Below are 12,032 nucleotides of genomic sequence, written 5' to 3' on the forward strand. Positions count from 1 at the left end.
TGTGACTCCACATCTGGATAGAGGGTGGAACCCATGAACTTGGCAGTCCCTAGGAATGCCATCCCTGGACACACCCACAGGCTGCTGGGGCATGGGCCTCCACAGCTCCTGCAGCGGTGTGTCCTGGAGGCAGAGTTCTACCAGGCTCTTTGCTAGTAACCATTTCTGTGCCCTGCCCCATGGACTGTTGGTACAGGACTTCCCTGCATGAACAAGGGTGCCTTGACTGGAGTGAGCCCCAGGGAAAGATTCAGATTTCAGATGTTGCTGCTCACAGTGGAAGCCCAGGTAGCCCTCTGTGTGAAGGCCAGCTCTGCTCTGCCTGGAGCAACCCCTAGAAATGCTTCTGTGGGCTAACCTTTCCAGCCATTGCCCTTACTCCCTCTTTTTGAAAGTGTCACATTGAATGGCTTTCCTTTTACTCAACTGTGATTTTTATTTTTCAAAAATCTTAGAAATTACAGCTGGGAAAGACTGTTGCTTCATCTAGTCTTGGCAGGAGGGCTCCCCAGGGAATATTTCTCTCAGTTCTTGAGACAAATAGCAATGTCTCAGCGTTCTGGGTAAAGGCCAACCTCAGCCCACTGCTTCACCAACCTGGCGTGCCATGTGCCTGCCTGGCCACTTAGGAATGTGTAGGGGCATGCTGCAGCCAACCCAGTAACCTTGACGCTGAGTGGCAAAGATGATCTTAACTCTTCTGGAGGACTTGGAGCCTTGAGCAAGAGGGCAGAGTCTACGTGACTAAAACATACCAGCTTCCTCTTTCATAAGTCATCACATGATGAACTACAATTACAATTCCTGCCTTGTCTCTGCGAATTGCAGACGCATTGCCTCACCCTAGAAACCCTGCTCCTGTGTGGAGGAGGTGGCTGGAACTGCTGCAGCAGCCGCTTTGGATGCCATCCAACTCCAGTCTGCGCCCAGAGGGAGGGCAGTGGGTGGAAGACAAAAACAAAGCTATGTTTACTTAGCATACATCGATAAAGCTGCTGCAGAGCTACATGAAAGGCCAAGCAGCACTAAAGACTTTTGATACAATATAAGGAATTGCTGCCCTGGATCCAAGGCCTGCTTTAACCCCTTGGGCCGGGGATCCTTTTATGGTAGGTGAGTCCAGAACTAAAAAAGCTTTCCCATTTTCCAGCAGGCATTTATTTCTTGAGGGAAGTTCCAACAGCTCAGTTTCAACATTAAGCTGGCAGTGTACAATAGAAAGGAAATGTTTTTCTGCAGTAGAAGAGAAGCTCTGTTCCACAGAGATCCTTACTTAGTGTCTCTCAAGGCAGACATTGTATCTCAGTGTTTCTATTTTGGATGGAGTGGCAGGCTCTCCCTTGAGGGCGTTCAGTTCCTGCTCCCAGGTAAATGAGTATAATTAGGTCATGGCTCTAATGGTGAGTTGTTTTCTTTTAATGTTTCAGTCCCTGCTTTGTGGGGCAATCTCTTGGGGGCAGTAAGTCTCTGCAGCAAAAAGTGTGGGTGATTCTTCCCCTTTGCTTTGTCCCCAAGGGTGAAGTCACAGGCTGGAATGAGTTGCAGGGTCTAAGCTGAGAGTGACCAGAAGGACAGGTCCTGAGGGAGGTGCCAAGAGTGTCCAAACCTGCTGGCACCAACTGTTTCTGGGAAGAAATCCCGGTAGGCCCCGTTCTGGCTCAGAGAGGGTGAGGCTGAATCGCGAGGCAAGGGACAGGTGGGGAGTTCTTGACAGCAGGAATACCTGATCTGGAAACCCTCAAGGGAAGACATTCAAGGTTAGCCTGTGAACAATCTGGGTCTGGCATTACGTTTTCTGTGCCATTTCGAACAGGTTTTTTCATGTGCTCTAAGCAGCTCCCTCCACTGTTTTTCTACAGGCGTGTTTCCTCTTGTGGTTAATCCTTTGAAGCAACCTGGCATTTTCAATAGCAGCAACTGGAGAGAAACGTCAGCAGGATTTTTTTCTCCCTCTCCACCTACCAACCCAGTTGTAGGAAAGATAATATAATTAGTACCCTGTTCTTCCCACACTTAACCAGCTCATTCCAGTCTCAGGGAGAGAAGTGGGGCTGTGCTCCCAACAAAAGCAGCTCCCCAGCGGCCCTACAGAGCGGAAGTGTGTCAGTCCAACTAAAGCGATCGCCCACAGCACACACCAGCTCCTCCTCCCGACAAAAGTGGGAAACTAGATATTCAGTCCAGTCTGGGCAGGGCCTGCGCTGCCCACCGCGGAAGGGAGCCGGGGGCTGGCCAGGCGGGCCTGAGCCCATGCAGCTAGGTCAGGATGGGGCGGTGGACTGCCAAGCCGGCCAGCAGGCCGCCCCACCGCCCGCGAGACCCGGGAGGCCGCCAGTGCCGCGGCTAGCCCGCGCCTCCCGCCTGGCCACTCCAAGCTCTGCCCGGGGCGGGGCCTACGGGCCGGAGTCAGAGGCGGGGCCTGCGCCTTGACGCCGCAAACCCCGGATCCTTGGACTGTGCACTCGCTCGGCGCCGTACCAGGCCCGCGGCGCCGGGCACGTCCGCGCGGAGCGTGCGCACTGGCGGCAGCTCGCGCCCACGTCACGCGCCCGCCGCGCGGACCTACATAAAGCGGCGGGGCGGCGCCGAAGGCCCGGCTAAGCGTGCTGACGGCGGGGTGAGCGGGGCGCGGTGCTTGCGAGCCCTCTTCCGTGCGCGCTTGGGGCTGGGCCTGGCGGCGTCTGGCTTTCCAGAGTTTGTGAAACTTAAAGGGGCAGCGGCCTCGTGTTCCTCCTTAGACAAATACACTGCAAAGTACTGTTGAGTGCGCGCGCACGACCCAACGTGTCTGGCCAATTAAGAGTCCTAGGAAACCCCAAGCAGGGCTGCTCAAGACCCCAAAAGCCCATGCTCAGGAGACCATCAGAAAACACGAAACAAAGTGGACTTGTGTGTAAAAGCAGTTTCAGCACGCTTTAGCCCAAAAGGACACGGGGGTTGGGGATTCTGCCTGAGTGGTCGACTGGGAGAATGGAGCAGGGAGCGAGTGCAGGATAAGCAAAAAGGCACACATGCTCCAGGTCCGCCCCGGGGCGGGTGGCCCGCGTCCAGACCGAGCTTCGGCCCCGCGCGGGGGAAGGGAGGTGGCAGAGGGCGGGCGCGCGCGAGTGCGCGCGCGAGGGGAGGGGGCCGCGCAGGCGCCGTGCTAGGCTGTCGAAGAATCAAGTCTGTAGAAGTGGAGCGGCCGCGGCGGCAGCAGCAGCAGCGGCGGCGGAGCTCAGCGGGCTGGGCGCTGGAGAGCGGCGACACCAGGAGCTGGGACAGAGCGGCGGAGCGGTCCGCGGCGTGCGCCGCGCCCGAGCTCCACGCCGCCCAGCGCGGCATGCCCCGCCGCTCGGGCTGAGCCTGCCCCGGCGGCCGCCCCCCGTCCCCCGCCCCCCGGCCTCCCCGCCCCCCGTCGGCCGCCGCTGCGACCTGCTGCTCTCGCCCGCGCGCCCCGTTTTCGCCCCGGTCTGGAGGCCCGCCGCGGCCCCGGCCGAGCCGCCGCCGCCGCCGCCGCGCCGCCCCGCCGCCCGCGGGGACCTGCTGCCGCGCCCGCCGCGCCTCGCCGCGCGCCCGCCGCCCCTCGTGCACCGGGGGCGCCGCGCGGGCGCCGCGCCTTCGCGGGCTCTGCCGCCGCCGCCGCCGCCTCTGCGGCCGCCGCCGCCGCTGGTCGGAGAGACGCGGGGTTGGGGGGCGCGGCGGGCGCGCGGGCTGCCTGCGGGGGGCGGCGGCGCCCCCTCCTCCTCCTGCGCCTCCGGCGCCGCGGGCTCCGCGGAAATGGCCGCGGCGGTGGCGGTGGCGGCCGCGTCCCGGCGGCAGTCGTGCTATCTGTGTGACCTGCCCCGCATGCCGTGGGCCATGATCTGGGACTTCACCGAGCCCGTGTGCCGCGGCTGCGTAAACTACGAGGGCGCCGACCGCGTCGAGTTCGTCATCGAGACGGCGCGGCAGCTCAAGCGGGCGCACGGCTGCTTCCCGGAGGGCCGCTCCCCGCCCGGCGCAGCGGCGCCCTCGGCCTCCAAGCCGCCGCCGCTCTCGGCCAAGGACCTCCTTCTGCAGCAGCAGCAGCAGCAGCTCGGCCACGCCGGCCCCGAGGCGGCCCCCCGCGCGCCGCAGGCCCTGGAGCGCTACCCGCTGACCTCTGCTGCCGAGCGCGCCCCGCGCCTGGGCTCCGATTTCGGCAGCCGCGCCGCCGCCGGCCTGGCCCAGCCGCCGACGCCGCAGCCTCCGCCAGTGAACGGCATCCTGGTGCCCAACGGTTTCTCCAAGCTGGAGGAGCCCCCCGAGCTGAACCGCCAGAGTCCGAACCCGCGGCGTGGCCATGCTGTGCCGCCCACCCTGGTGCCGCTCATGAACGGCTCCGCAGCGCCACTGCCCGCCGCGCTGGGCCTCAGCGGCCGGGCCGCCGCCTCGCTGGCCGCTGTGTCCGGGGCCGCGGCCGCGGGCCTGGCCTCGCAGCCCGCCGAGCTGGGCGCCCACAAGCGGCCGGCGTCCGTGACTAGCAGCGCGGCCGCGGAGCACGAGCCCCGCGAGGCGGCAGCCAAGGAGAAGCCGCCGCCGCCGCCCGCGCACCGTGGCCCGGCCGATAGCCTGTCGAGCACGGCGGGCGCCACCGAGCTGGGCGCCGAGGGCGCGGGCAAAGGCCGCGGGCCCGGAGAGCAAGACTGGGTCAACAGGCCCAAGACCGTGCGCGACACGCTGCTGGCGCTGCACCAGCACAGCCACTCGGGGCCCTTCGAGAGCAAGTTCAAGAAGGAGCCGGCCCTGACTGCAGGCAGGTTGTTGGGTTTCGAGGCCAACGGGGCCAACGGGTCTAAAGCAGGTAGGGGCGGCTGTGGAGCGAGGGGGTCGAGGGGCGCTGAGCTTAGAGGGGGAGGTTCTTTCGGTGCACCGTTCTGCCCCAGCTCAGAAACAACAAACACCCGACTTCCTGATCTGCCCGAGGCGGAACCAGTGCTTAGTGGCAACGTGTTCATGTGCTGAAGCAGCATAACAGGGATGAGTCAGACCAGGCTGATTGATAGGCACGAACTCGGGGTTTTCCTTTCCCAGCACATTCTTGGATGGGAGCATGAGGGCACCAGTCACCTTTTAACCTGTCGAGGACATTAGTAGTCACAAGCACAACTCAGTCCTGGGCACAGGCATGCATGTGTGAGAATAAGCCATTCCCTGGGCCTTAGTTTCCTTTTGGTTGGTGTGCTGCCTCAAAGCCCCTTAAGTGTGTTTGGAGCTGCATGCATAACTTGTGTGACTAAAGTGTGCTTTTGGAGAGTAGAAATTCTGCAACAAGTTTTGTTTCACTTTAGCAAAAAAAAAAAAAAAAAAAAAAAGAAAGCTGTATTTCAGTGCCCCTTCACTTATCCTTTTTTTCCTTCCATTTCTTTGTTTTTCCAGTTGCAAGAACAGCAAGGAAAAGAAAGCCTTCTCCAGAACCAGAAGGTGAAGTCGGGCCCCCTAAGATCAATGGAGAGGCCCAGCCGTGGCTGTCCACTTCCACTGAAGGGCTCAAGATCCCCATGACCCCTACATCCTCTTTTGTGTCTCCACCACCACCCACTGCCTCACCTCATTCCAACCGGACCACACCGCCTGAAGCGGCCCAGAATGGCCAGTCCCCCATGGCAGCCCTGATCTTAGTAGCAGACAATGCAGGGGGCAGTCATGCCTCGAAAGATGCCAACCAGGTCCACTCCACCACCAGGAGGAATAGCAGCAGTCCACCCTCCCCATCCTCTATGAACCAAAGAAGGCTTGGCCCCCGAGAGGTGGGAGGCCAGGGAGCAGGCGGCACAGGAGGACTGGAGCCCGTGCACCCTGCCAGCCTCCCGGACTCCTCTCTGGCAGCCAGCGCCCCCCTGTGCTGCACCCTCTGCCACGAGCGGCTGGAGGACACCCACTTTGTGCAGTGCCCTTCAGTCCCTTCCCACAAATTTTGCTTCCCTTGCTCCAGACAGAGCATCAAACAGCAGGGAGCTAGTGGAGAGGTCTATTGTCCCAGTGGGGAAAAATGCCCTCTGGTGGGCTCCAATGTCCCCTGGGCCTTTATGCAGGGGGAAATTGCAACCATCCTTGCTGGAGATGTGAAAGTGAAAAAGGAGAGAGACTCGTGACTTTCCGGTTTCAGAAAAACCCAGTGGTTATCCTTAACTAAAACTGCTTGAATTGTATATATATCTCCATATATATATATCCAAGACAAGGGAAATGTAGACTTCATACACATGGCTGTATAATTTTGATTTTTTTTGAATACATTGTGTTTATATTTTTTTGACGACAAAAGGTATGTACTTATAAAGGCATTTTCTTCTTTTGTTAACGTTATTAGCATATCTTTGTGCTTTATTATCCTGGTGACAGTTATCGGTCCTTGTAGGCTGTGACTTGGCTGCTTTTTTTAGAGCACTTGGCAAATCAGAAATGCTTCTAGCTGTATTTGTATGCACTTATTTTAAAACGAAAAAAAAAAGCCAAATACATTTTCTGACATTGTAAGATTGCCTTACTGTCTGTTATTCCTTATTGCTGGCCCCTTTCTCAGGCTAGAGGCCACTTGGTGGAGAAGAAAAGGAAATAAGTGAAAGGGGCACTGTTGTCAAGTGGGCATGCCACTGGGAAGTATCACCAAGTTTACCCCAAAACATGTCCTCTCAGAGGAGCAGGAAGATAGGTTTTGGATCTCTGTTTTGTTCTTAAAGTTTAGTTTAAGACATTGCCTGTCTGAGAGGTGCTGCTGAGAGATTCTCAGCATTGTGGGTATTTTTTTTGGGGGGGGGGTGTTTTTCTTGAGGCAAAGTTGACCGCTGTTCACTGTCCACGTGATCAGTTGTAGGAGTACAGTGCTGCATGCTAGTTGGTTACATAAGACGCAGCTCCAGTGATGGATCGGCGTGGTGGTGGGTGGTGGCGTGTGCAAGATGGCACTGCCGTCTTTGAGCAGCCTGGCTCTGCAGCGCCACTTCATCTGTTCAACACCCTAGAGCTGTGTGTCATTGCTGTGGTCGTTTCCTCTGCAAGAGTTGCCAGAGAAGTTGCAGTCCAGGAGAACTTAGAGATTGTGGGATTGGTTGTATTTTGTTTTGTTTTTTATCATTTACCTGTAGTGCTGTTGCTGTCGATACTGTCACACGTTTCTAGTGAGTGCTGAATACAGTATGGTACAAGGACAGTGAAGCCCTGGTCTGCCAGGACCGCCTGTGGGCATATCAGTGACAGCCCAAGTGTGAGTGGAGGAAACCTGTAATTTCCTTCTTACATGTGTTTGAAATACCAAGTGAATAATACGGTTCTGGAAAAAAATGATAAACTAGTGAAAATTAAAAGAAATTGAGGGTTTTACATAATAGGCAGGTGTGCCCATCTCTCAAACAATTTTTAGAAGCCTTTTGTAAGCTAATTTCTTCTGATCACTATTTTGCATCAGTAAAATGATTTTTTTTAAACCAATAAATCATCAGTTATTAGAAATAGTTGTCTCACAGCATACTGGTTTTTCTTTTGTGCTGTTAAGATTTAATATTGACAGGAACACTATTTTAAATCCTTATGTTCAGGTGTTTGTAACTTGGCCTTATAACTGGGCCGAATCATGGCTTCTAGGTCTACTGCAATTCATATGTATTGTTCACAGCCTAGCTTCTGTTTTAATTTGAAAATATAGATTATTACCAACTTTGGATTTTTTTTTTTTAGTTGTGTTTGTCTTTTTTTGAAATTGCTCAAAATGTTTTTTAGTGGTCAAGTTACTAACACTTGAAAATCAGATACTGCACCAAATACAGTATTTTTTCATGGTGATTTTGATGAGTGCACTCATTGCTAGTGCTGTGTGAATCCATGTCACAGTCATTGTTGTGCTACAGTAAGGCTTGCACGATTAACCATTTGTCCTTATATATATATATATATATTTTTTTTTTTTTTTGGTGTATCCATGACTCAGATCAGACTGGTCTCTATTATGTGAATGTACACATGCAAAAAAGTCAGTTTTACATGCCCGTAAAGACATTTGTGAAGAATTCAGCTACTATGGTCTGTTGTATAAATATGTTTCTAGGCACTTTATTATAAACTGGAATTTGACCTCATAGATGTTACAACTTGATCAGTCATTTGACCTAATTTGTGGTGGCTATCTGTGTGTTTTGCAACCTTAATGCAGATAAGCTCTCCAGTGAGACTGATGAAGAACCATACTGCTGTAGTGGAGAAGTCTCTCCAGCTGTGGAAGAGGCAGCCTGGGTTGGTGGTGGACGGGGGAGACTGACCCGCTTTAAAAAGGCTGCAGAGCTTCCCACTATTATAACACAGGCTCTGCTGGAGCCTGGCTCCTCTCCTCCAAGGCCTTTGAGGAGGCTTGCAGCTGGAGTGCTGATCTGGGTTCTTTTTCTGGCATCCCCAAGTTAAAAGTGAACACTGGGACATGGGTTTGATCTTTTGTTGTATCTGATGACAGTGTAGAGATTCTCCACAGCTGGAGAGAAATGTCAGAAAGCTACTTACTGTACGTGGGCAGTATCAGATTTCAAATCCTAATATTTCAGCTATGCTTTTAATACTCAGAATACAAGGGGATGGGGTGTTGGAAGCTTCCCCCCCTTCTTTTTTTGTTAACAGTTTATAGAATTTAACAGATGTACTGTCTTTCATGTGGCCTCACATTTGAAGTTATGAGAACATACACATGGTTTACAACTTTTACTATATACCTTTCCTTGGCCACCAAGTATTTTAAAAGTGTGCCACCTTTTAACCTTTACTTTTTTTTAAGTTGAAGGTGATACTTTTTCTATATATGATGCAATTCATGTCAACTGAAGTAAGTGTAATCTCAGATATCATTATATTTTAAAATCACGCTATGGAAATATCACCTGCATTCTGTCATTTGTCAGATTTACAGTACCTTTTTTTTTTTTTCTTTAACTTTTAGCATTAAATAAAAAATAAAATCGGGAGCACTGAACATTTTCTGAGGCCTTTTTTTAAATTTTTTTAAATGAGCAAAGGAGCACTCTCATGTCAATCACTAATGGCCATGTGACTGGAGCACGAGTGGGTCTGAGTGTGGGGTTGGATGAACTGCAGGAGAACAGGAGATGAAAGGCACTGGTGGCAGAAAAACGAAGTCCTAGGGACTGGGAAAGGGCCGCTGGGGAGGGGACAGGTGAAAAGCTGTACAAGGTACAGCTGAAGGCACTTGTTTATTTTCAATGACAGCCTGGCCAGCCTTCTCCAACAGTGGAGTGGTTACCACATTGAAAGACTGTCCAGACCTGGGGCTGCTTTTTGGAAAGCTTTGGAATAAAACAGTCTTTGGTGAGGCAGAGGACATACATTGAAGACAAAAGGGAAAAAAGATGGGAAGGAAAAGCAAACCTGCATTTGAAAAGCTTTGGAACTGCTCTATTGATATCCTGAAATCTGAACTTACAAATAGAGATAAGAGACAGAAAGCATAGACACATTTTAAAACCGCTGTCTACTGTCATATAGTAAGAAGTTTCCTGGATGTTGCAGCGTTGACTATTGATCAATGGCTTGGCAGACTTCTCTATGAAAGGAAGTCGGGAAACTTATGAAGAGTCTAAAGCTAGGAAGTACAAAGACTTAATATATGTTTTAAATTAAATAGCAACAGTGGATGTGTAGTTGGGTACATTTTTAGAGGCGGTCCAATGACATGGGGGTCCATCGTTATATTTTAATAGTTTTTTTCATTATTAGCCCATTTAATGCAGTTTTAGAGGAACTATATTTTCAATAAGTTATAGATTGAGAATTTTTCATGTGATTACAAGAAATAGGCTATCAGTTTTTGTTTTCTAACTTAAAAATGCTAAATTTTCTTTTGAGTCAAATTCAAAATAGCACAGCTTGCAGAAGTGATTTTTAAAATTTCAAAAGCTCTCCTCCCAAAGGTATACTTTAATGATCACATTCAGTTAAAAAAGAAAAAACCAGACTCTTGATGTGGCAGATGTCTTTGTTTATTCCCCAAAGGGAGGAAAAGTTAAAAGCATAGAGCCCCTTTTAGTTTCTAGACTTTTAAGTAGTCCTTTACTCAAAAGTTGTTTTGCATATGATTTAGAGATGTTTTATTTGGTTAGCAAAGAGTAAAATGTTTGTCTTCCTGATTCGTAAGTGTGTAAGTGAAATCATTCAGAAAAAACGCTCAGTTGTATGGAGGCCACCAGAAGTCCTGAGTCACCCTCATTTGCTGCCTTTGTTCCTGGGGAACAGTGTGAGAAGACACGCCTTTCCTCAGGCTGGAGGTCAGAGGCCCCAGTGAATGGAATACATATTTAGCCACCTCATCCCTGGGTTCTGGGCCTGGGGGGAGGGGTTAACTCCTTGAGTGCCACTGATAGGCCCTCAGTCAACAGCAACAGGCTTAAAACTGAGGGAAAGCAGGCTGTGTCCAGATGCAGCTGTCTAGGTCCTGTGCTGCGGCCTTCTGACAGGATGTATTTGAAAGGCACAAATATAGACAAACAATTTGTGAATTATTTAAGAACTGGAAGATGGAAAAATGCCTGGATTTATGGATTATCTGTGGATTTCCCTATTAATCCTCAGATAAATTCATGACTAGGGAAATACACACTACCTCTTTTTATCATTAAGAAATTAACTTACAGAGCCAGGGTGTATCTCAGGGAGAGCTTGTGCTTAGGGTACACAAGGCTTTGGGTTGAATCCCCTCCACTAAAAAACAAAAACTGTGAAAGTGGACTCTGCTTTAAGCCATTAGTGTGTCACCTACCCCCTCCCCTGTCAACATAACCTAAAAGGCTATATTTACAACAGATTTCCTTTATTTTTTAAAGGATTATAGAATATGAAATCTGTGTTTGCACTGTTTTTTATCACAGAATATTATGTTTCTGCATGGCACTGAGCAACATAAAAGGATCCATACAATCCACAGAAAAGGTATTTTAGGGCAAAAATAATCACAATTGTTTAGAACCATTTAGATATTGTATCTTAAAAGCAGTTCTTTTATTTTGAATTTGAAAAACAATTGATAAAATTTTTTTATTAAAACAACCATATTGGTCCAGGTATATAAGCAATTTCTTCCATGGTATAATTTAAATATTTCTTTTAAAATAGTAGATGACCTTTACAACTCTAGAACATTGAGTCTTCAGTACTAGTGAAATGTATCTCAAGATAGCACAAAAAAAAAAAAAAAAAAAAAACCTCTAGGAGATGTTTTCTCCTACCTCAGACAAGAACTGGAGACTGGGCCACAGGTTCCTGGTGAAATTGAGAGTACCAACATGCTGGTTCTCCCTGAATGGGCTTTACAAGTCAGATGGCATCATCTAAAAAGCGCCTCCAGCAGCTCAGCAGGAGCCCTTGATGCTGAGATAAGACATCCTTGTGTAGGGTAATGTCACATTTGAATATTTCTAAATATAGTTTACATTTTGGGGGAAAGGAACTGTTACATCATCTGTAGGTCTGCCACTTAACCACGTTTGCTTAGCTGTTTGCAACTTCACTCTCAGTTAACCTGCAGATGCCCATTAGGGGACAGGCATCCTGCCACAAGTGAGTCAGGTTAGGTTGTGTACGCATGCACGTCACAACTTCACACGTAAATACCGAGGTCATTGCACCCTTCTCTGCCATTTGGAGAACATCTTGTGACAGTTCAAATAGAATATTTTGAACTCCACACAGCCAGGTCTTAGGGGAAAAACAAAAACCTAGAAACAGCACATCAACAGAGCTCAGGATCTCAGTTTAAGGTATGGAGTTTATTAAAAGTGAACTTCAATGTCCTGAGCTTTACCTTCACTTATCCTGAGATTCTTTTTAATACCTGCTGTACTAGTAAGAGTTCTGCAGAAAATAGATGTGTCTGAATAGGGGTTGTCTGGTGGGAATCATTTGGGCACTTGCAGCCAGGGCTTGCCTTGAGCTACCAGCCTGGTGTCTACCTGTGAGCAGCAAAACAGGAAAAGGCTGGTGGGTGCCTTCACCCAGGCTGAAACCTGTTACCCCCATTTTGTTATTGCTGCTGCAAATAG

At 50.5% G+C, this 12,032-nt stretch overlaps 1 protein-coding gene across 2 annotated transcripts; it reads left to right on the forward strand.

The window, feature by feature from the left end:
• Positions 1–3,700: 3,700 nt before the first annotated feature.
• Irf2bp2 (interferon regulatory factor 2 binding protein 2) lies at positions 3,701–8,953 on the forward strand. Of its 2 annotated transcripts, none has more exons than XM_026412760.2 (2): positions 3,701–4,804; positions 5,380–8,953. In XM_026412760.2, the coding sequence occupies exons 1-2, from the start codon at positions 3,760–3,762 to the stop codon at positions 6,093–6,095; spliced, it is 1,761 nt and encodes a 586-aa protein (XP_026268545.1). In that variant the 5' UTR covers positions 3,701–3,759; the 3' UTR covers positions 6,096–8,953. The 2 variants fall into 2 exon arrangements, with proteins under 2 accessions (XP_026268545.1, XP_026268554.1); XM_026412769.2 differs by having other exon boundaries at positions 3,701–4,756.
• Positions 8,954–12,032: the final 3,079 nt, after the last annotated feature.

Source organism: Urocitellus parryii, chromosome 9 (assembly GCF_045843805.1).
Source record: "Urocitellus parryii isolate mUroPar1 chromosome 9, mUroPar1.hap1, whole genome shotgun sequence".
Taxonomy (NCBI): domain Eukaryota; kingdom Metazoa; phylum Chordata; class Mammalia; order Rodentia; family Sciuridae; genus Urocitellus; species Urocitellus parryii.

Excerpts from the sequence above, each read along its gene's own strand:
- Irf2bp2 (XM_026412760.2), top strand. The coding sequence starts at position 3,760 with ATGGCCGCGGCGGTGGCGGTGGCGGCCGCGTCCCGGCGGCAGTCGTGC. Across the intron at positions 4,805-5,379 it reads GGCCAACGGGTCTAAAGCAG|TTGCAAGAACAGCAAGGAAA; the intron begins GTAGGGGCGGCT and ends TTGTTTTTCCAG.